Here is a 25,649-nt window from a genome sequence, read left to right as displayed (position 1 = left end):
TCAAAAAAAGAGATTATAATTCAGTTCCAAAACATGGCTTCTCACAGAAGATGCCCCATGAAAAGATCACCAAAATGATTTCAGAACTTTTGGTTTGTCACAGAAGATACTATGCTCTAATATTTCAGAATAATACAAGACCTTTTGTGACACGCTGTTCCAGTGGAATATCCATAGTGGTTTACAGATCACTACTAAGATTCATGTATAAGCAATTTTGGTACACCCTTATAACAAAATTAGGGTCAACTAAGATATCTGGGCAACATTGACTGAATAAACCCCTGTTTCACACCAATAATTAAATCCAAATTCAACACTCCCACAAAACTGTGTGGAGAGAACTTTACTTATGAGATCTCCTGGTATACAAACAATGAGCAACTAGCAGATATACACGACTACATTTTGATGAAAAACAAAGAAGCCGAGAAAACCACCATGTTGTCAACAAAAAAGTTAAAACACATTGGAAAAAGGAAAAGAATTCCATATCAAAAGTGTATAAAGTACATTTGTTTAATAATGTTCAATTCGAAGGCTTTTACGTCATCATGAAAGGTGAAAAACGTGACCAAACACGTCATACGAAAAGAGCATGCCAAAAGTTCTAAGGATGCATAGGTTCAGCGTCGCTTGATGCGTCTTGCAATAGTGAATTCCTTAGAGGCAATTCTTCATGCCATAGAGGAAGTTTGTCTCCTGGATAAAAGTTCCTTGTCACTCCTTCAGAGTTTATCTGCAGGTACACAGTTCTCAAATAATTCAATACTTTGCAAACAGGACAACATGGTAAATTCGAGTCTTGCATCATTCAATAAAACCATATTCTGACACACTACAACAATAAATATGTTCAACCAGAGTTTCTGATTAAATTGGATTGTTTAGCTGAAGCTAATGATTATCAGTGACTTATTAAATCTTCAGAATAAAAAACACAAATTACTCACAACAACAGTGCGCACAACCCCTCCACTTGCTCCATCCCTGGCAATGGCCAGAGAAACACATTTCACCACTAGAGCCTGTATTAACAATATCAGATATCTCCACATTAGAAAATGTTTCAATAGAAAAGCAAATTTAAATTTCAACTACAAGGCTAACTAGCTACCTTATTTGTAACAATGGTTACCAGAAACCCTTTGCAGCGGTACACTCTGCATGGCCATGTAAAAACCTCTAAAATGTGATTGCAGTTAGAAGTAGTTTTCTTTATTGTAGATTGCTTGATTATGAGTCAATTGGGGTTATCTCAGGTGGTTGGGTAGAACAATTATTATCCTCCTTTCTTTATTGTAGATTGCTTGATTATGAGTTAATTGGGGTTATCTCAGGCACCCACGTTCAAATCCCTGCTAGTGACATGATGAGTTTTGATGCCTTGTTGATTATTGTTGTAATGGATTTGAGCCTGAGAAAAGCACTCTTAAGTGAACATAACTGTGGGCTGGCCTAGTACCAGCAACCACACACTTTCCTTCAGGCTGAGAGGGAGGCTCATTTATTTCCTTGGAAAAAAAAAATATTGCTTGATTATGAGCTTTCAAGGAAAGCAAGTAAATTATTTGCCTATTTTTATACTGAAGAGAGTGTCTGCAAATGAATGACAGATGTGGTTGTTTTTCCCTGCATTTGAATATTTAATTCAAAAAAACTGGAAAATTAAATTGTCATTATTGATTATACTCCAAAGGATTCATGTGAAATTCATTAATTAAATTTAAAAATGGATTTTGTTATCACAAAGCTCAGGACCTCAGGTATCCAATATAGCAGTCAAATATCCATAATATTTCAGGGTTATAACTAGATTTCATGTGAATTCCTTTAAATTTTCAGTGAAGTAAATTAATTTCGCCAAGACAAACCCAGTTCTTGAAATGTAATTTTGCGAACATTGTGTTTTTAAGATATTTTTTGTTGGTTCTACACCAATGATAGATTCAAAGATCACTTTTTGTCCTTTTCGGTGCTCTTTTGAGCTATGATAAGATGTAAATTTGCCTTCTCGAAAACTGAATTGATTAGATAAGACGTGTTGAATTTCTCAAAATATGTTTACAGGGGGACAGGAAAACACACATTAAAAAGTGCTTAAAAGAACAACAGTTATTGGAAGAAGACTTCCGGCTAGGGTTACCAAAGAGACAGCTGAGTGTGCAATTCATCTAAGGAACCTTCTGAAGCAATGCTGTTGAATATGTTTTTTAATGACTGTACATGTAACCAATACATATCTTACGGTGTAATCACTTTAAGGGGTCATCTGTTAGGTCAACAGGTTATCCATCATTATGAAGAAATCATTAGCATGTACGAATTTGCCGGGTGAACAATTGTTTCCCCAACTACTGGCGTACATTAGGACCTCAATCTCTGTAAGCAGCCCACTACATTCAAACTAAATTATCATCACAAGTAGGGGGGATCATGGTGTCCATCCTTTATACCTGTCTCTATCGATCACGTGCAAATATGTTCATAGATTGTTAGAGTTGAATAAATTATAAAACGATAATGGCATTGTGTGTTACCACTCTGTCAATGGGGGTACATTGATTTTTCAGTGCATCATTCACCACCATTATAAGCCCAAAGTCACAAGTTAAAACCATGTAAAAATCATGTGAGGCCCTTGTAAAAACCATGTGAGGCCCTATATTAGGTCTCCTAGACCTATGCCTGTCAATTTGAGTTTGTATCCATTTTGTTATTTGTCAGACCATGTCCCATCCAATGTTGCATGAAATGCCTCCCCCCCCCAACCAAGGATCCAAACCAATGTTTTAAAACTCCGACTCCGACTCCGACTCCGACTCGGCCGAGGATCGACTCCGACTCCGACTCCGCCGAGGATCGACTCCGACTCGGTATCAACTCAGCTGGCTCGATTTCAATGACTCTATCGTTGTAAAAAATACATTAAATATTTATTTTTTATAAAAAAACATAATTTTAAAGATTTTCATTCATATTTCCAAACACACAGCATTAGAATATAGATAGAAGACAACATATGAACAAAGTAGGCTCATGAATATATCCATTATATCAAAATGGCACCCCGTGCACTGTCCAATACATACACAATGATGATATAGAGATCAAAACAAAAACACATAACCAAGGAAGCTATAAATGGCCTCTACAACAAAAGTCTGTGACCAGTACTATTGGCCACTGCTAGAGTTGCCAACATCATTTGGCTCAGTGTTACTTGGGAGCGAGAGCGAAAGTGGGGAGCGAGAGCGAAAACAGGAGCAGGAGCGACATTTTCAGAAGCTCCTGGTTTGGGAGCGAATCCCAGAGGAGTTCGACAACCAATGTCACCAACATCAAGGTACATAGAGGGATTGGTGCTCTTGATTAAATACGAGTTCCATACCTTAAATACATGACAAAATTCAATGGAAACATTGCAATCCTCCAATCCTAAAAACCTGAAAAACTGATAAGTCTGCTGGATTTTGAATGAAATCTAAAATTCCACTTTCTCCATATGAAATCTAATGAGGCCGGAACCACTCTCAAACATCCTGAGCCATTTCATGGTAATGTTAAAAATTTAAGTAAAAGGATGAAAATGAAGATTAAGGAGAATGTCACTTTTACTTTAAGAATTTAACATTACCATGAAATTTGAATAGCATATCAATACTAGGAGAGGGGAGCGGACCCCAAATAGCATTTAACTAATTTAGAAAACACCTTGGAGTCCAAACCAATCAGCAAACACTTCAAAATTTCATTAAAAAAATGACAAATTGTTGTTTTGATGGGGTTATGGGCCGCAGGTTATGACTCGGCCGAGTCAATACGGAAACGGCCGAGTTGGCCGAGTCAGCCATGACTCGGCCTCCCGAACCATTTCCTCCACCGAGTCACAATTCTGGGCATTGAAACAGATCAACTCGGCCGTTTCCGTTTCGAATCGGCCGAATTTTAAAACTATGATCCAAACTGGGATCCGCATCCTCATTTTTAACATTACCATGAAATGACCCAGGATGTTTGAGATTGGTTCCGACCTCATTAGATTTCATATGGAGAAAGTAGAATTTTAGATTTCATTCAAAATCAAGCAGACTTATCAGTTTTTCAGGATTTCAGGATTGGAGGATTGCAATGTTTCCATTGAATTTTGTCATGTATTAAGGTATGGAACTCGTATTTAATCAAGAGCACCAATCCCTCTATGTACCTTGATGTTGGTGACATTGGTTGTCGAACTCCTCTAGGATTCGCTCCCAAACCAGGAGCTTCTGAAAATGTTGCTCCCGCTCCCATTTTCGCTCTCGCTCCCCACTTTCGCTCCCGCTCCCAAGTAACACTGAGCCAAATGATGTTGGCAACTCTAGCAGTAGCCAGTAGTACTGGTCACAGACTTTTGTTGTAGAGGCCATTTATAGCTTCCTTGGTTATGTGTTTTTGTTTTGATCTCTATATCATCATTGTGTATGTATTGAACAGTGCACGGGGTGCCATTTTGATATAATGGATATATTCATGAGCCTCCTTTGATCATATGTTGTCTTCTATCTATATTCTAATGCTGTGTATTTGGAAATATGAATGAAAATCTTTAAAATTATGTGTTTTATAAAAAATAAATATTTAATGTATTTTTTACAACCACCGAGTCATTGAAATCGAGCCGGCTGAGTCGATACCGAGTTGAAGTCAGAGTCGGAGTCAGAGTCGACCATCGGCTGAGTCGAAGTCGGAGTCGGAGTCAGAGTTTTAAAACATTGCCTAGTACAATACATATATGATATAGAGATCATAACAAAAACACATACCCAAGGAGGCTCTAAATGGCCTCTACAACAAAAGTAAAACATCACTAGTCACTAGTCACTAGCCACTAGCCACTACTGCTAGAGAAGGCAAAATCATTTAGCTCAAACTCTGAATCAAAGTCAAACAAGGAAACCCATGGCTCCTCCTCCTCCTCACCATCTCCAACTGCAGTTGTAGAAGTAGTAGCACTACCAAGCACAACAACTGCACGCTGAGATAGACGAGCTATGTGCTTGCATCGTGGCTGAGTAGAGGAAGTGCCTGCAACTAGGGGACTTGGGGTTGGGCCTGGTACTAGTGGATCTGCATTTAACTGAACACGATGTTCAACTACTACTTCCATCTATAAATCCAAGTCAATATCAATATCCTCATCAGAATCAAACTCCCCTGGATGACTCTCCACTACCCAATCTAATGTTGGACCAATATCTTCCAACACAATGGGATCTATATCAGGTCTTTTATTCAACAATTGTTTGCATCTTAGCCAGAGGTTGTATTGGACATAGACTATATCATTTAACCATTCGTGTTCCAAATGGTTTCTCTTCTTTGTGTGAATCCTATCAAAGACAGACCAATTACACTCACACCAAGTAGCACTGTAAGTTTGACTCAAAATACAAATTGCAAACTTTTGCAATTCAGGACAATGTCTACCAAATGCCTCCCACCATTGTGCTGCAAAAAACATAGTTTGGTAATGAGTTAGCTCAACAAATTATATCCAATCTTCAAATTATAAACAATTTAACAAAATAAGAATTTGAAAATTGAAATTGTCTGTTGACCTGGCTCATCTACTTCCCTTGCAGTCCTTGCTAGGTTCTTGCCAAACGTACATGTGGCTCTACTGAAACAAATGATTTGTCGGTGTATCTCCAGCTGGTCACTCTCCTTAGGGACCATGCAGTCAATGTAGTCAATCAATCCATCTCTAACCTCCCTAGTCAAAGCTTCTGTCTCCAGAGCTTTATAATGATACCTTGGGTTCAGAAAATATCCAACTTCATGTATAGGGCGATGGAGTTGATTGTTCCATCTTTAATCAATGATTTCCCAAATGTGCCTATACTTAGCCACTCTATCCTTATATGTTGCCTTTATTTTCTCTTTTGCTTGATCCATAGCTTCATAAATGAAGCGCATAGCCAATCTTCCCCATCCACCAACTGCAACACCTTAACCAGTGGCTCAGCAACCTTCACAATCTCTGCTGCCATTTTCCAAAATATTTCTTCATTAACTTTCTTTCTCACATCTTTGACATCTTGTTTGTGATACCATTGACATTCATTCCATTCATCACTGGAAAACTCCCTTTGCAAGTTTCTATGTTGGGAAAGCATAGATTGCAATGTCAAAAAATGTGTTGCAAATCTAGTGATTGCAAGCCCAATAATATCCTTTCCCTCTGTGTGTTTCGTCATTAGGCTCAAAATCCATGGGTGATTCCAAGTATATTTTATTATGATTTTGGCATGATTTACAATGTTCTTGATCCAATCTATTTTACCAATATCCTCGAGCATGAGGCCTATGCAATGTGCAACACATGGGGTCCAAAAGATGGTTTGTGTTTTTCCTCTAACATTTTAATAGCAAGAACATAGCTAAAGGCATTATCTGTGATGATTTGAACAACATTAGCCACCCCCGCCTCTTCAACAACCTCATCCAAAAGCTAAAACAACAAGTGTGCATCTTTCACCCTATCAAATGCATCAACTAATTTTAGAAACATGGTTCCCTGTGGGAAAAAGATAAGAAAGTTTATGATGGTACAGTTCCTTTGATCAGTCCATCCATCTGACATGATGGTACATCCTATTTTTCCCATGAGCTTTTGAAATATTTCAAATATTCATCAATGGACAAAACCTCCTTTTGCAAAAGAGATCCCTTTAACTCAGGCATAGTAGGGCCTTTGAAGCCCTTTCCAGCAGTGAATATGGCATCAAACATAGTTTCATAATATGGTGAACAAGAAGCATTGAAGGGGATATCAGCATCATACCACCATCTAGCTATGTAATCACAAGCAATTTCTCTCAATTCTTTCTTCCAATGGTGATCTAAAGTGGGTTTCATTTGACCTCTTTTAGCTTGAGGACCATGTGCACTATCAAAGGGAGAGGAGGGTGTGAAATAACTTTTGATATCACCCTCCTTTTTAATTTTACCCTTACCCTTTTCTTGAATAGGCTCCAAAGAGGGAGGAACATAGCAAAGGGGTTGGATGCATTAGTGCAAGGGGTAGATGAAGAGCCCTCATAATCAAAATTGGGATTGGCAGACATCATGTGTTTTATACTCCTCTTCCTCCCAATTTCAACCTCTATTTCTTTTTGCCTAGAATCTAGATTTTTCTTCCTCAAACTTCTCGAATTTTTCTACCAACTATTTCCTAGTATCCCCAGTTTGTTTTGTTGGTGCTGCACATGGAGTAATTTGGCCTCTAATAGCAGCCAAGTGGTGTTTCATCCTATGAATGCCCCCTCCACCTCCCTTAATTTTTCTATTACAAAATTTGCAATGCATTTGATTATCAATCATCTCAACATATGCCCAAGGAGCATCTTTCATTCTAGGAGACATTTTCTAATATTTGGACTTGGAAATGAAAGGAAACAAATCTGAAAATGAAAAGAATACAAAAAAAAAAACTTTTCAATGTTCATTTCTTATATAACAATTACTCTTTTCAATTTCCATATTTGCAAAGGAAAAACACAAGCAAAGGCAGAATTGAGAAGTGAAAAAAAAATACCTCTGGGCTTTAGCCTCCTCAATGTTGCTCCAATGACTGCCCACAAAGCTCCTCATTGTTGCTCTAATGATTGTCCAAGACTCCTCAATGCTACTCCAAAAACCACCTCCACAACTCTTCACAAACTCCTCATAAATGCTCACACAAATGCAATGAGATAGTTGTGGGGAAATGTGAGGGGGTTGCGTAGCTTTTATAGGCTTGGGAGAGGTTAGATGGACAAGAAATAAACCTAAAACCAAAAAATAAGCAAGTTTGGAGTCCAAATTCTGCCAGTGACAGGGTTTGATTGACTCGATCAGTTTATGTTGGCTCAGCCAAGCTAGTCGGTCTGTTATAGAACCAGTCGATTCAGTAACAAACCAGCCTTTGGACAGGTTTTTGTTTTTGTGCTGTGCCAATTCGCGCAGAGGTCCAACTCGGTCGGCTCAGTGAAATTTTAAAACATTGATTACAACTAAGAGTCCCATATATATATATATATATATATATATATATATATATATATATATATATACCTAGGTAGTTACCCTTTCATTGAATGCTCATGTCCTTTAGATCATGCCTCCTCATTAACTAATTACTAGCTAATTACATTAATCATTATTATTGTTATTTACATTATTTGTATTATTTATATATACATATTATTCGTAACATTGTCTCCCTCTTCGAAAAAACATTGTCCTCAAAGCTTATTGCTAACAAGGTGTATCTTTGCTCTTTGTCTTTGTAATATATTCGCATCTCTTGGAATTTGTCAATCTGTCATCTTCGTTGATACATGATGATAAGATCCTTTGAGTGATAAATAAAATTCTCCAACTTAGAAAGGATATGACCATCCTAAATTAATCTTATGTGGAATCTTGCGGTTGCTAGAAACTTGTGATGAATTGTTATAACACGAATGGATTGTGCAAACTTCAGTATTCTTTGGAACATAAGTTTGTTGATTATGTTTTGAGTGATACAGACTCGTAGATTGACTGGGATGTTTGTTCTTGCGATTCAGATGTAGATCAGGGGTTCTTTTGGATTGTCTTTCCCTTATCATGTGTGTGGCAATATTCTAATTTACTTCAGGTTCTGGTGTTGTTGAGTTGGTTACAGAGTCTTCACTTAGGATTTTCATCATCTGAACTACAAAATCTAAGTGTGTTTTTTCTTCAACTGGTTTATCATCTTCTTGAGTTGTGATATTCATTAAATCAGTATTCACTGCTTTTTCTTCAACTTGAATTTCTACATTCAATGCTTCCTTCTCGATAAGTTGTTGTACCTTGTTTTCCAATGACTTCTTGTCCTTCTTAAGCTTTTTAATTTGTGTCAATAATTTTTCACTATGGTCTTTAAGCCAAGAAACTTCTTCATTTTTGTCAGTGGCAATTTTTTCTACTTCTCTTTGCATATTTTGTATTTTTTATCTTCTTGAAAAATTACTTCTGAAATTTCTTATATGTCTTATGGTGTTACTAAATCTGAATTCAATGTAATGTCTTATAGTGTTATTTTTTTCTTCCAGTAGGAAAATGCCAAAACTTCTTTTTCATATTTAGGATAAAAGACTAGTGATTTCATCCAGGATGAACCCAGAATAATATCACCTTGATCCTCCCACAGGGATCGAATAGAGAATTGTGATATAAAAGTATAATCCCCAATGTTTAATTGTAAATCGGTTATGTCATATTGTTTTCTATCCCAGTGGTCTAATTTTTCAATTACATTTGACTCAGGAATCACCAATTGGTTAGCAAGGATAGAGTTTATATAATTGTTTCCTTTGGTGGGAGAGATAGAAATAATATCTTTTCTTGCAAGAGTCCCTTTAATTTTGAATAGCACTAGAGTTGCGTTGCGTGAGGTCCCTAAAAATCTTCCATTGCTAGTCTCCATTTTTTTCTCTTCAGTGATTCATTTCCTTCAAAACTTTTGAGTTGAGTTTTAGGGTTTAATTATTCAATTTCCTTGAACTTTGATGTAACCACTTTTATAACTTTATAAATACAATGAATAAATAATATATCACCCTTTCTCTATAATAATTCTCTAATTCCCATCCTTTTTTTCTTTTTAATATGTAATATTTAGATTTAATTCAAAATATTTGTGGTCACTTAATATATCTCACCCCCTCTTCTTTTTCTTTTTTTTTTTTAATTATATCAATATATAGGTCAGCCTCTTTTTCTCTTCTTTATTTTTGCTTCAATTTGTTTTTTGTTACTCTTTTTTAATTAAGTAAAAACTTTAAGCTTTTATAAACTAAAACTTCTTCCACTTTTCCTTTTTAACAATCTTTAGGCTTTACTAACTTCAAAAATAAATTCGACTTATGAGGGAGATTGGAGAGCAATTTTTAAATGTATTTTTTTTTTGGTTAAGTTACTCTTATCTAGGGATTTCTAAAACGTCGAACAACAAGATTTGTATGGCCATTAAGTGGATGAACAAAATTACGATTGTAAGAATGCGAATGTTGGTAGCAACTCATGATTGTACAGACGCAAATTCAATTGTACGGTGGCTACAAAATTTAATTGTTATGAACAATTAATTGGCACAGTTTTCATTCACTCATACACAGCGAGGGGAGTGTCGCACAAAAACTATACAACAGTAACTTGATCTTCTTTCAACAGTAAATCCCTTAATTTATGTGTATGGTGGTGACAGTGGCAGTGGTCTGAATTATCAAGGACTACACAATACAGCCCGGCTGCACGGAACAGGTTTCAAACGGCTATGATGGACAACAGACAATGGCAACAATCGAGTTGCTTGACAACTTAATGGCGATAGTATTTAGTTATGTGTCAGTGGTTGCAATAGTGGCCTTGAATGGAATCTTTCTTAAACAGTGTGGACCGTTCAGGCTGTTGTTGACAGGGGATGGCGTATGACAGTATGACCTGTATTAATCTTTCATATTTTTCTCAACTTTTTTTCGTATAAAATTATCTATAATTTCTTTTCACTGTTTGTTTTTTAATAATTTTCACTTATAAATATATAGATATATAATAAATTTATTTTTTGGGTTCAATTAGATATTCTCTCTCTCTCTCTCTCTCTCTCTCTCTCTCTATATATATATATATATATTCCAATAGCCAAGGGCCCGATGACGAAATGGAGAATCTCCAAAACTTCTATGGCTAAAAACCTGACTTCCAATGGCAATGAACTTGACGACGAGTTGATGGCCAAAGGTCAAATCATACTGGCTCTGTGCAGGGGTTGAGCGGCCAAAGGATCGAATGGCTCTGATATCAATGTAACAAACAAAGTTTGTATACTCAGAGGAATGCTCTGATACCAATGTAATGAAAAAAGTTCGTACTCTGTAATAATCTCACCTTGTTCATTCCCATAAGCCCATTTTACTTAGTAGTCCGCTAACAAAGTTTCTCAAGAAGTTGTTCGTTTATATATTTTATTCATAACATTTAGTTATATTCTTTTAGTTCTTCTTCAATTTCTTTGTCTTCTTCTATCTTTTTATCATCAAGCAACCACCAAAACATAAACATGAAGATCAAGGACACAGGATGTAGTCTCTCAGCGAGGGCAAAACCCCTCTTCTAGGGGAAACCCAAAATTATCTTCTCTTCTCTTCCTTTAGAACTAAACCAAATGAGATAACCAAGACCTTTTGACCAAGACAAAGACCTTCTCCAATCCACCAAGTCAGCCTCCCAAGATAGTTCTTCCAATTACCTTCATCAATACTACATCAAACAAAATTTCGGCCTTAGTGCATCAAAATTTCGGCCTTACTGCAGAACTGCAACTTCACCCCTCTTGCAACTCTTGAAATCTCGCATGTGCGGGAAAAAACAAGAGGAAAATGAGCTTCTTAACTTTGCTAGGGTTCCTTCTTCACTAGGAATTCTTCTCCTTCTTTTAAGTCGTTTTCCTTACCTTTGTCCTTCCTTCAATTGCAACCTTGGATGGATACTCAAATAGGTTGAATTCCTTCTTATATATAGTATCTTCAAGGTGGTTGAATCCCTTCGTGCGGTTGTCTTGTTTTCTGTTGAGGCCGACTCAAATACAAATTTCTTTCTTGACACAAAAAGCCCAAGAAGGGTCTAGTACATAGTGACAAGGACAATGATTCGTGACACAGAAGCACATAATCGGTGTTTTGACCTAGAAAAAAAATAAACAAACCATGAAACCCATGCTCATAAATAATTTTCCTTTTACAGATATTTTCTTTCTTTCTTTTGACAAATATATTACATCATGCCTCAAATACAATTATGAAAATCGATAATAATTACATTTCTCAACACTTAGAAGCTATCAAAATAACTAGTCGAATAGAGGACTATCTAGATACGGGAGCAAAAGTCTCCTCGTAGTCTACTCCCTCTTTCTAAGAGAACCCACAAGCCACAAATCTGGCCTTGTATTTCTCCACACTGCCATCTACTGCATGCTTTACCTTGTAAAGCCACTTGGAAGTCACAACTAACTTCCTCTTTGGTCTTAGCACAATCTCCCACACATCATTCTTCATGATGGAGTTGTGCTCCTCCACCATGGCATCTTTCCACCCCTGCTAGCTAGCTACTTCCTCAAAGCTAGTTGGAGGGCTTCAAGTCTATGATGTTGGTAAACAAAGCCACGTAGGTCAAGAACTTCCACAAAGGTTTGATCTCCCTAAAAGTGGTCATGGGCGACTCGACAATCTCATCATCATCCAACAAGGTCTGCTCTACCCACCTGGGCATCCTACGTGATGTTGAAGGAGTTAATTGCTCCTCCTGCATTGAAGGTCGGTTATCTCTACTATTGGAAATCTCTACCCTTGGCTCCTCCTTTGGTTCCTCCTCTTAAGACCCCTCTACCACTGTTGGTAGGTCTTACAATTGCCTAAATGCCAAGTTCTCCCCGAACTTGACACATATCGACTCAACATTATCTTTTGTTGATTTGTTAGGAAGACTCTATAAGCCTTTGAATCCTCGTTGTATTCCATTAGGATGCCCCTCTCACCTGAGGGCTACAACTTTGTCCTATTTTCCATAAGTATGTGGATGTAGACTAGACAACCAAATACCCTGAGATGTCCTATCTTAGGCTTCTTGTCTGTGAATGCTTCCTTTGATGTCTTATCCTCCAAAATCTTGTGTGGGTTCCTATTCTGCAAATAAACAGTTGTGTTGCATGCATCGGCCCACAACAACATCAACAAACTCTAATCATAGACCATGGCCTTCCCCGCATTGATGACAAATTGATTCTTCCACTTTGCAACCCCATTTTGCTGCATGTTGTAGGCCATTAGCTTCTCCTTCTTGATCCCTACCACCTTGCAAAAATCAGTGACCTCGTTAGAGGTGTATTCACCCCCATTGTCCACCCTCAATGCCTTGATCTTCCTCCCTATCATGTTCTCCACCTGAGCTTTGAAAGCTTTGAAAAAATTAAGACGTCACCCTTGGTCTTCATGAAGTAGATCTAGGTCTTCCTAGAGAAGTTTTGGCAGCTCAATGAGAAATTCCAACCATGGGACTAGATTCCTCTTTTCAAGAAGACCAATTTTGACTATTGGATTGCTCAATTTAGAGAAGGGAAAGTGTATTTTTGAATGAAAGCCCACATGTGCACATTTGATCAGGTAGGCCCCAAAAGCAAATTGGACACTGTTGGAAGTCTATAAATACAAGTGACCTCAACCTCATTTGGGAATCATCATGAAGCATTCTTCTATTCTCTTCTTGGTTTTGGCTCGCACAAGTCTGAGGCAGTTGGCGGAGATTGGCTCGGACAAGTCTGAAATTGCAGGGTCTGAAGCTCACACGTGTGATCTAAGGTTTTTGGTTCCTAGTTGCAAGCACGCTACAGGGAAATTTCAATTGTAACAGCAGGCATGCAAGCCTATGTGTGCGGTTGAAAGGTTTCAGCCCACACACGACACTCCCTCCATGAGGTTGAGACCTAGGGTTTGAATTTTACAATTGACCGCAGATTTCTCCAGTTGACCACAGAGTTTGGCAGTTGATCGTAGGCTTCCGAATCAGGGTTTTGATTATTAGCATTGTTGGGAAATGGATCATTGTACTCTGTTTTGATGAATCATTCAATGACAAATCAGGCAGATCGGGCCCGCCAAATCTTCTCCGGTATAGCATCTCAGGGCATTGTTTTCCTCTTCTATCCTAGTAGAACATAATTTTTTTTTAGAATAGCCATCTAATCTTATATTATAAATTAAATAATGATTATTATTATTATTAATTATTTATAATTATTATTATTTATTATTATAATATTTATTAATTAATTAAATTATTTCCTTTTAAAAATAAAAATATTAATTAATTCATTAATAATATTAAATATTATTAACTAATTCATCTATTAACAAACTAATTATTTATAATAAAATTATTACTAATAGCAAATTACTATTTCATGAAATAATTATAAAGTTTATTAATTTATCATTATTATTATAAAATCTATATTTATTAAATTATTGTTATAGGTTTAAAAATAACATTATTAATAACAATAATTATTATGGATTTTTTAGGTTTTTAATTCATTATTGGCCGACCTTTATCTCGTCCTTCAAAACAAACTACTCTTATAACTACTTATCCTCCGCTTAAGCTCTTCTATTATCATCATTCAAAAGTTCTGATGATGGATCCCTGTTGGGATTTGAAACATTGACAAAATATGGTTATTACTCTGGATACTCCGAAGCACAACTCAAAAGAAGAAGAATTTGAAAGGGTTTTCCCCGTAGTGGGTTTTTCCCTCGTCTCCGACCAATCCTTGTGTCTCTATGTGTAAATTTTTCTTCTATTATTCATTTATGTTTTGTTGCATTGATGATGATATTGTTCTTTGTATATAGTTGCATATGTTGTTGAATAATGATGTAAATCTGAATAAAGATATGATGCTTTGGGGTGAATTTATTATGTAAAAGAAGAAATGCAATAATCAAGCAACAAACAATATAGCTCTAGGAAAAATCTAACATGGTATTAGAGTTGGGCTAAAGAAAAGTCATTGAAGATCACCCCTATGAAGACACCTTTGTTGGAAGCAAGAGAAGATGGTGGAAACCTAAAAGAAGACTAGGGTTTGAAAGAAACCCTAGGTAATCTGGTTATTAGGGTTTGATGAATATTATAAGGTTAGGGTTTGGAAGAACCCTGGATTATGACAAAGATTTGAGATATGCAATCTAGAGACCCTACCATGATTAGTCTGAAGGTTTTCTAGCACTTGTGATAAGTTTGATGTAGCCCTAGATGGGATAGTCTCAATTAGGCCTTGGTTATTGATGAAGTTGATGAATATATTGAAGGCAACAATGTTATATGGTCAATGGACAGTCATAACTCTTGAAGGTTGGTTCAAGAGGGAGATGATCACCTCTCATTGAAGATAAGTACCTTTTTCAATTTATGTTACTTCCTTATGCCTTTACTTTTGTTTAGATTTATTGATCTGATCATTGATTATACTTCCTGCATGTATATTTGAGTATTTGGATACTTCTAACCTCTTGATAAGATGTGATCATTGGGTCCTCCTTGAGGATCAACTGAGGTGTAGGAAAAGATGGCTAAGTGTAGGAAGAGAAGAGTTACGGTTGCCCATGACAAGTGATACAAATTGCAAAGGTATTCGAATGTTGTAGGGTATGTATAGTATATTGTCTCAACTACAATATTGGATGGCAAGGTAAGTCCTAAGGTATGACGAGGATTTCATCTTCATGAATGAGTCATATATGCATATGAAAGCAAGTTTGATTTCTGACACGTGATATATATTGGTGCTCTTGATATTTGGCAAGTATCTTACATTTTAGACATGATGGATTTCTTGATTTTATGAAGCATGCTAGATGCATTGTTTTTTATATGTGATGACTTAATACTATTGTTAATGCTTGTGATAAGCATGATAACCTAGGTGATAAAAGTGTAACAATAAGATTAATATTCAGGATCTTCGTGTTGACCTTGGTTAGGTTTTGATCAGTTTAGTAATTATGACATATGGTAAATTTGGATGCCCTATCTTGATGATTGGATAATATAATAAAGAAGTGATCTAGTGATTATGATCCTTGAAGTATGATGATGCACATGTCAGTTGCCCTAATCATATGACTCTAACCCTTGATGAAAATTCGATGTCATGTTCATATGTGATGATGAAGTAGTTGATGCTAACATGTTATGAGTCATGAACATGACGAATATATGTTTTAGAACCTGATATAGTTTGAATTCATGGTCTAACAGTTTTGCTGATGCATCAAAGTATTATGATAGACATACTGACTTAAGTGGTTTCCCATTCAGAGGGAGAAACTATCCATAAGATTCCTACACCTATTATCATTTGCATTAAATATATAAAAGACTCTTTATTGTAAGTAAGATTTTCGGACATGAATAGTCAAATATCTAATGTTGTTAGTTTGCAGCATGTTCTAGTTTGAGAAGAGAAGATTTCTCCTAGTCTAAGCCTCAACCACTAGGAGAAAGTCTTAAGAGTGCAGTTATAAACCTCCCAACTGCATAGAAGAAAGCCTACGTGTGCAATTGTGCCAGTAGGACACAAAATCTAAATTTCTATGCATAAAACCAAAAGCACACCAGGAGAGTGGCAGTCCTACAGATATGGAGTGGACAATATATAGTCCTATGAGCAGGGAAGTTTGAATGTTTGACTTACTATAGAGAATGTGAATGTGTTGACTAAACATGTGTTTGCAGGGGACCGAAATATGCACATTAGTATGTTATTTTGATTTGATCATTGAAACTAGTATATGACAATATTTGATAATAGTTTCAAGGGTTTGACAAGATATGTTTTGGGTTATGGATTGATTGAACTCACAATAGGGTTTTAATTTGATAATTGATGATTTGCCTTGATGACAGTGCTATGTGGACATAATAACTTTCAATGACTAATATTGGTATAATGATTATGTATTGGCATCATTGGCTTTGGCACATTGGTTAAAATATAAACAGTTGTGATTCAACGTGCAGTAATCTCACAATGAATGCATGAAATTTATGACTTATCCTTGATGTATAATGACAAAAAATAATTCATATTATGATTATGTGGATGGCCTGATGGAGTTTGAAAATGCTTAATAACAATTTGTTGACATGACAATAGATGAAGTCATAACTTGGTATTTGGATGTGAGCTCTTCCTAGCACCTACTCTGAAGAGTTTGTTACAATGATATCGGCAAAAACTCGTATGACCTTGATATTAGTTTTGATCTAGCATCTAAGGATTGATAAGTTGACTTCGTTAATTTAATTGCACAGTGTTGATTTGTGTGAGGTTGAGTATATTGGTTTGATCAGTATGATGTTTGCAGATAGCATTGTATAGTATGAAGCAAGCTTCATGAGCCTAGTATGTCTGCATTGACAGTTACCTGGTGAAGCTAGGAAGAAGTGCCAATCCAATCCTCTACTTCAAAAGTGGTCCAAGGTATGACTTTGATTTTGTTTTTATACGTTGATGGTTTATTCTTGACAAGTAATGAACTTCTAATGATCAAAGTAAGAGGGGGTTGGCCTCTGGAGTTCGAAATGAAGAATCATGGCATGATGAATCCTCTTCGAAGTTTGGAAAATAAAATCTATATCGTGAAGCTATTGAAGAGTTTTTGAAAAGTGGAAATGCAAATCCTTGGACACTTTGATTGAATTTCAAGAAGTTACGCAAAGATATTGTTGAACCTGACTTTGCAACCGATAGTTAATTGAAGCATTGATGTTCTATGTGAACACTTGTCTGCATATACATATGTTTTGCATAGAATCTAAGTCAATTCATGATTGAGCCACTTCATACGCATTAGGTTGTCGCCAAGCACACTTCGAGATATTTGCATGAGATGATCAATTTTTGCCCTGAGATATCCTTCCTATGATATGTGACTGCATAGATGTATTGATGTTGTTTGGGATCATTACTGATGAGATGAGCACATCTAGGTGCTGCCTTAGTATGAGATCTGCCATGATGTTTTGGATGAAAAGTCTGTAACGTTAAGCACGGCCGAGGTCAAGTACGATGCTCCTAGCATGGCTAGTTGTGAGGCAAGTTGAAGAAACTCTTTGGAAAGCTATTTTGAACAAGTTCTAGATGTGACAGTGATACATTATGATGATAATGAGTGGGATCTGATTGGCAGACAAGCTTAGGCTTCTAAGTCAATTCATGATTGAGCCACTTCATACACATTGGGTTGCCGCCAAGCACACTTCGAGATATTTGCATGAGATGATCAAGTTTTGCCCTGGGATATCCTTCCTATGATATGTGATTGCATAGATGTATTGATGTTGTTTGGGATCATTATTGATGAGATGAGCACATCTGGGTGTTGCCTTAGTATGAGATCTGCCATGATGTTTTGGATGAAAAGTCTGTAACGTTAAGCACGACCGAGGTCGAATATGATGTTCCTAGCGTGGCTAGTTGTGAGGCAAGTTGAAGAAACGCTTTGGAAAGTTATTTTGAACAAGTTCTGGATGTGACAGTAATACATTATGGTGATAATGAGTGGGATCCGATTGGCAGACAATCCCGTATTGAGATATCTTCATATATTGAGTCAATGTTGTTGTTCGAAACAAGCTTAGGCTTGTGGTTGTCACCTCCTTGAGGAGGATGAATCAGGTATCATTTTTGTGATATATATTTGTTTTAGGATTATATTTGATTTGATGTCTTACATGAAGAGGACATTGTTGCTATTGAGACATTATGATTAAACTCTTCAGTGAGTTGTTTAAAGTATGTACTAGATATGAGCAGGATGATATGTTTATGATCTATAGAGAGCAATGTTGATCGAGGACGCTAAACCAGCTCTTCCCCCCTGTCTAAGCTCCCAAGGTGTGGAATTGAGATGAAGGGCTCCTAGGGTTGACGGATCTCTGAACAATAGGGCATCACCCCTATTTGTTACCCATAGGGTCGGAAATGTTGCTCCCCTATCTTGGCCCATGCAGAGAGTATACCCAATTGCCATCATACCCACAAGTTGGGCTTGTTGGGAATATTGCTCCCCATCTGGCCAACGAATTGAGAGAGTGCTTGGAGGTGTATAACCCACGCTGATTATGATGTAGATGTTCTACCACATGACTATTAAGTGTCATTGTTGGGAAGATCAACAGACAATAGGATGGTTGTGATCCTTACCTCGTATAGCAAGTGGTATCTCGCCCATTGATTGCATCATGGGATGGTTGTGATCCTTGCTTAGTAAGTGGTATCTCGCCTATTGCTTGACATGGGGTGAGAGTGTCCCATAGGACCTTCCCCACTGTCGTGGACATGAGGTGAGAGTGTCCAATAGGACCTTCCTCATTGTCAATAGTTTCCAGGTTGAGATGTAGTTCCAGATTGAGCAAGGCTCCCTGATGATAAGCTCTTTGATGTTTCCCGAGTGGTAGTATTGGGCTCCCCGCTGGCAGTGATTCCGGGTGATAGCAATGGCTCCCTGATGGATATAGGGTGGTAGCTTAGCCTCCCCTACGATGTCAAATTCTTCTTTTAGATTCGAGATTGTTCAGCATATGAGCAGAGACAGTCAAGAGGTAAGCAGGGATAAGCAGGGAAGAGTCCAGATGAACAGTGTCGACATTTTATGACGAGATACTTGAGATAGGATATGATTTGATGACAAGACACTTGTGATGATTACATGAAGCAGTTGGAATTTCTACTTAAATGAGAGGGAGTGTAAATTTGGCAGCTCAGTGACAAATTCCAACCATGGGACTAGATTCCTCTTTTCGAGAGGGCCAAATTTGACTATTGGAGCGCTCAATTTGGAGAAGGGAGAGTGTATTTTTGAATTAAAGCCCACATGTGCACATTTGCTCAGGTCAACCCTAAAGCAAATCGGACACTCTTGGAAGTCTATTAACACAAGTGACCTACCTCATTTAGACATCGTCATGAAGCATTCTTCTATTCTCTTCTTTGGTTTTGGCTCAGACAGGCTTGAGACAATTTGCGAAGATTGGATCGCACAAGTGTGAAATTGCAGGATCTGAAGCTCACACATATGATCTAGGATTTTTGGTTCCTAGTCGTAGGCATGCTAGAGGGAAATTTCGGTTGCAACTACAGGCATGCAGGCCTATGCGAGCCATTGAAGGGTTTCAGTCGCACGCATGACACTCTCTGTGTGGTTGACACCTAGGGTTTGAATTTTACAATTCACTGCAGATTTCATCAGTTGACCGCAGATGCTCGCAGACAGTGACAGTTTATCGTAGGCTTCTGAATCAGGGTTTTGATTATTAGCATTGTTGGGCTCATCTCATGGATGTTGTTCTATTGATTTTATTGGACAGGATTATGATTGAAGAAATGGATCATTATACTTTATTTTGTTGAATCATTCAACGACAATCTAATAAGAAGAAGAATTCGAAAGGGTTTTCCCCATAGTGGGTTTTGCCTTGGTCTCTGACCAATCCTGGTGTCTCTATGCGTGAATAATTTTCTTCTATTGTTCCTTTATGTTCCGCTGCATTGATAATCATATTGTTCTTTCTATATAATTTCATATGTAGTTGAATAATGATATAAATCTAAAAAATGATATGATGCTTTAGGGTGAACAATCCTCGCTTTGGTCTCTAAACTAGTTCCCAAACTCCAATCCTCGCTTTGGTCTCTGAACTAGTTCCCTCTAGGCAGATGAACACTTGCCCCCTCCGAAAATTAACCTTGTAACATTTGCCCTCCATGACTAAGATGGACAAAAGTTTCTTTAGGCAAGTTATACAGAGTACCTCTTGTGCATCAAAGGACCCTGCTAACTTAAGCTCGAACTAAATTACATTGTGTCCCCTCAATGCATACCTGGCATCATCGTCAAGCTCAATATGGATCCTTGAGTCATCCTCTACAAATCTACTAAATAGCTCTCCAGCGTTTGTCATGTAGTGAGAGGCGCCATTGCCCAAGTACGAAGCGCTTCTAGCAATAGTGCTAGGAGAAAGGCAAGATATAAGTGAAAATTCAATCTCAAACTTAGAAGCAAGCTCGCTCAAATGTGGCTCAGTTGTTGTTGCAATTGTCTGCGACTTTCCCTTGCTCTTCTTCCTCTATGGACGTGGAGAAGAAAAATGGCCACTCTTATGGCAGATAAAGCATTTGATCTTCCTCTATGGACGTGGAGAAGAAAAATGGCCACTCTTATGGCAGATGGCAGATAAAGCATTTGATCTTCCTCATATTTCTCTTTTGTTCAAATTGTTGTCCCTCTCCCTGACTGTGACCCTTCTTGATGAAAACTTTCCCTTTGATCTTCTTCGTCTTGCTAATGAGGACCAAGCTTTAATCTGCTACTCCTCCTTCCTACTCGATGGTCCTAGACTATTTACGAGTCTCCTCTTGGATGCAGTCATCCCAAAGTCTCTCCCACTTGGGAAGATGTACTTAGGCACAAATGCCCATGATGGATGGTTCCCAAGCCTTTGGTGAACTCATTCAGAGTAGCATTTGCTAGCTCTGCATCCAATACAGCTTCTCCAATAGCTACAAGGTAGTCACAAATCTGTGTGATCCTCACAAGATAGTTGGTCACAATGTTAAAGAGGTTCATTCTGCACTTTCTAAGGTTAGTTTTGAGAATCATTTTCTGACTCATGTTATCACTTTGAAAAAGTGATACTATGGCATCAAACATCTCCTTGGATCTAGTCTTTTTTGCAACATCAAATGATCCTTAATAGTTTCAAGGATCATCGTATGTGCCTTTATGTCCTTATCCCACGCTACCTGCACTTCGAGGTCTACTACTACTGGTGTTTGTCGTTGATGTTTTTGTAACATCGAGCAGACATTCTCCCATAGGATCATGCCGATTTGACTAGGGGATAATGATGCATTCACCCATGGGGCCATGCTAATTTGGCTAGGGGAGAATAGCCCAGGGGCAGTCTTTCTCCCATGAGGCCATGTTGATTTAGCTAGGGGTGATTGGCCCACGATGCTCCCATTGCTTGCTCCTAGATGGAGTGATCTATTTTTTATAAAGCAGTTTTGATTTGTTTATTGATTAGGGTTTCTCACCCAATAGTGATGCAAACAATTCTAGTCTAATGTTTAGTTGTGAGGTAGGCTCCATAAGTGAGGAGGTTTATTGTGATGAAGTGCCCCTTTGATGGGTACCCACTCAATAATAGAGCTATATATAAATAGACAAGCATGTGAAAGACAAATTATATATATAGCAAGCTCATTGATCTTTTCCAGTGTAGGAGAAATTCGGCCAAGGAGAAATTTGTTGCTAGAGATCATATTTTCATCTCTCTTCATCACTCTATCACTCTTTGTAGAGCTCGCACGTGTGAGGAAGAAGGTTGAGTTTGACCAACTAAGTTGACCAAGTTTTTTACCAGCTTTGACAACCGCATGTGTGAACTGTTCGACAGAGTTTGAGCATCGATCTAGTTGCACGTGCAAATTGACCGCAAGTTGAGTTAACCACAAACCATTGACTGTAGGGCCGAGTTTGACCAAGCCAAAGTTTGGCCGCAAAACTGCCTTTTGATTAGTTTGACTAGCATTGACTAAGCAACAATTTGACCAAGTTTGGTTGGTTGTTAAAATTGGCAACTAGGGCCAAACTCCATGTGGGTCATCTTATTAATGGCAGCTAATATTTTTCTTGGATCCCTCTCATCGAGAGGTATAGGATTAATCTAAAGATCATCTGATTCCGATAAGTATTCATGGATATATGAATTTATTTGTGTTATGGGACAATTCGTCAAGGTCAGCCAGCAACCAAATAAACCCCTCTTGTGCTCAACGTTTTAGTATAAATAGAGGTGCCTTGAAAGTCATTTGGACACACATCCTCTTGGTGATCTCTTCCTCTCCACTTGTCTTTGGGTTTTGGTGGGAGGAGAAATCTAAAGAGGATACACTGCCCTAGAGGATGCCCTAGATCCTAACGCTATCATGGAGGAGATTTTAACGCAGTGAAGAAAGAGTTCTAAGTAGCTACTCAAGATGCCTTCTACGCAGCCCTAGAGGAGGAATCTTCGAGGAGCCCTAGCCACAGGTACACATGCCCTAGCCTCAGGTACACATGCCCTAGCCGCAGACAAGGAAGGAAGTAAAGTATAAGCCCTCAACGCTATCAAGAAAAGGCTCTCTAGTCTAAGGAGCTTCAATGCAGATCTAAGGAGTACTAGAGGGAGCCCTAGCCACAGTGAAAATAAGCCTACACACAGCTGGAGGATAAGCCCTCATACGCTGTCCTAAATACTCTAGTCGTGGGTCATGATTCGCTGTCACAAGTAACCCTCAAAAATCATGAAAAGAGAACCTTGATTTGATGTCTGAGTAGCTCCTAAACCGTTGTCCATAAAGATCCTAATCCGCTGTCATAATGGAGACTCTAGCCACTATATTGAGAAGAGTTCTATATGTTGTCTAGTGGAAGGTCATGAAGCCCTAGCAGCAGTGAGGAGATCTGAAAGGAAGATGTATTATGTTGTCAATCTAGAGACCTAATTGGCAGCCCTCATCTAGCTCCTATTTGCCATCATGAAAAAGGTCTTATACGCAGCTCTATTAGCTGCAATAGAAGAGGCCCTAATCAGCGGCATACAAAGACCTAAGACACAACAAGAAGAAGTGGTCTTATGCCGCAGCTAAAGGAAGTATTTCATCAGCGTTAAAGTCACATTGTTGTAGGTGACAACGTGACACATTTGAGATCTGTTTTGGGCATACTGTGCAGCAATAAGGCTGATTGGTAGACATTGTTCTTCAAGGGTAATAGCTGGGTATTGTATGATAACCTTGCTTGCTGCTGGGCTAGGCCACAGGCCATAGCCAACAGCATATTGTGTTAAGGGTTGCACAAGGATAAGGACTGAACTTTGAAGGTTGATGTGACTGCTTGTGTGGTCAACATGTTAGACAGCTTGGTTAGATGCAGCGATTGGATGCAGCATGGTATTAGAGACAGCAGTGAAGTGCAGCATGGTATTAGAGACAGCAGTGAAGTGCAGCATAGTAGTCATTGAGTGCAAATCAGTGATGAGTGCAGCATTGAGTGCAGATCCGTGATGAGAGCATCTCAGTGATTGGAGCAGCACAATGACAAGAGCAGCAGCATGAAGTGCCTAGCATGGTCATTAGGTCCAGTGCTATGATGATGAGTGCAGCATGGTTCTACATGGTGAGGTGCAGCATATGGATGAGATGCAGCGCAATGGTAAGTGAAGGAGTCACCTTGAAGAATCACTTGAAGCAGCGTGTCTTCAACTGATCTCATGTAGAGATGATCTATTCTCTTATCTTGAAAGTTGAAGTGTCGACTTCTGTTGTAAATGTAATATATATATATATATATATATATGTTGAACTATTAAAGAACATATAAGAAGAATTGATATATCTTTCTCTCTCTCTGTTAAAATATTAAAGAAAATATAAGAAGAATTGATCAAGGGTTTCCCCACATTGAGGTTTGTCCCTGGCTAACGCCACATCTTGTGTCCTCTTGTCTTGGCTTGTCTTCTGCGATTTATATTTATGTTCTATTTGCAATTTACTTTAATGCTGATGTGATTGCTAATCTAGAAAAGATATTGAGCTAACTGTGAAAATTGAAATAAATTGCTCTAGCATAGAACATACCTAAAATTAACATATTTTGACTCGTATATTGGCACCGATTTCTTGACAAATTTCTAAATTGTAAACCTTGTTGAAAACCAATTTCTCCTCAAGAAAAGGTTGTTGCATTTGTCTATTATGCATGGTTGTCTTTTTATGATATTTATTCTTTCCGCAACATTTACTATTGATAGATTTTGTGTAATTATTCAAGGATATCAGTGGCATTAGGAATACTAGTTGAAAATCATTAGGAAGTAATTATCAAAGCAGAAAAATCAGCCATTGCAAAAGCATCAGATTTCAGTATTCAACAGCGTGTATAGACAAGATCTCTTGTCAAGATGGTGCCCAGTCTCAGAGTAGAAGATAGGTTGAATGGTGCTTCAAATTTCAAATCTTGAAAGACTAGGATACTCCTTGTCTTGGATGAAAACGAGATTTGTAATTATGTGAAGGAAAGTATCTCAGAACCTCAAGATGTTGACAAGAAAACCAAGCATAAGAAGAATGAAGCAAAGGCTAAGAGGATCTCGATAGATTCTATAAAGGACCACCTGATTCCACATGTTGTTGAGTTGAAGAATGTTGAAGAGACGTATGATGCCTTGGTGGGATTGTTGAAGAGTAAGAGCACTAGCAGAAATTGGCCTTGAGGCATAAACTTCGTAGTATCATGATGGCCAGATCCGATTTAGTTGCCACTTATCTCATGATGGTCTCCTAGTTGAGAGATCAACTTAGAGCCATTAGAGATACCATTGATGATGCAAAGCTTGTTACAGTGACTCTTAATGGATTTCCTTCTTCATGGGATCCATTTGTACAGGGTATTTGTGCACAAGCTGAGCTGCCCAAGTTTGATCAACTTTGGATCACTGTCTCCAGGAGGAGGCCAAATTGTTGTCCAAGAACAACTTGCAGAGACCTCAAGATGAAGAAACTCAAGCCCTTGCAGCTCATGCAAGGAAAGAAAAAGGAAGAAGAAACTTTGATAAGAATAATACAGCGGGAATATTAGCTCGAGTTCAAGATCAGAAGAAGGATGTTTCAAGGATCAGATGTTTCAAATGTCATATGGTCACTATGCTTCACAATGTCCTCAAAAGAAAAGGAATGGAAAGCAATATGCATCAACGGTCAGCATTGATGATGATGATGATGATGAGCATCTACCACAGAGGAAGACAAAGGAATCTAAACTTGATGAGATTGCAGATGAACTTCGAAAAGAATATTTTTGTCTCCACTCTTACAGGCAGTCACTGAAAGTAGTAATATTTGGTTGGTAGATAGTGGTGCTTCTAAAGCACATGACAGGTTCACGAGATTCTCTCTCTGATTTGATAGAGAAGGATTCAGCATTGTAGTG

At 37.9% G+C, this 25,649-nt stretch overlaps 1 protein-coding gene across 1 annotated transcript in view; it reads right to left on the bottom strand.

Moving 5' to 3' along the window:
* Positions 1-301: 301 nt before the first annotated feature.
* LOC149185400 (proteasome subunit beta type-6-like) overlaps positions 302-25,649 on the bottom strand; it is a 129,933-nt gene continuing 104,585 nt past the window's right edge. Inside the window, exons 8-9 of the mRNA XM_089417923.1 lie at positions 954-1,028; positions 302-739 (exon numbers count right to left, since the gene is read on the bottom strand). Coding sequence (XP_089274049.1) covers positions 611-739; positions 954-1,028 — 204 coding nt within the window. The 3' untranslated portion in view covers positions 302-610. The remainder of the gene's footprint in view (positions 740-953; positions 1,029-25,649) is intronic.

This window comes from Pinus tabuliformis, chromosome 3_2 (genome assembly GCF_031772625.1).
Source record: "Pinus tabuliformis cultivar Carrire ecotype Pingquan chromosome 3_2, CPIR1, whole genome shotgun sequence".
NCBI classification, from domain to species: domain Eukaryota; kingdom Viridiplantae; phylum Streptophyta; class Pinopsida; order Pinales; family Pinaceae; genus Pinus; species Pinus tabuliformis.
Note: the sequence above shows the minus strand (reverse complement) of the source record. Positions and strands in the feature narration are given on the sequence as shown.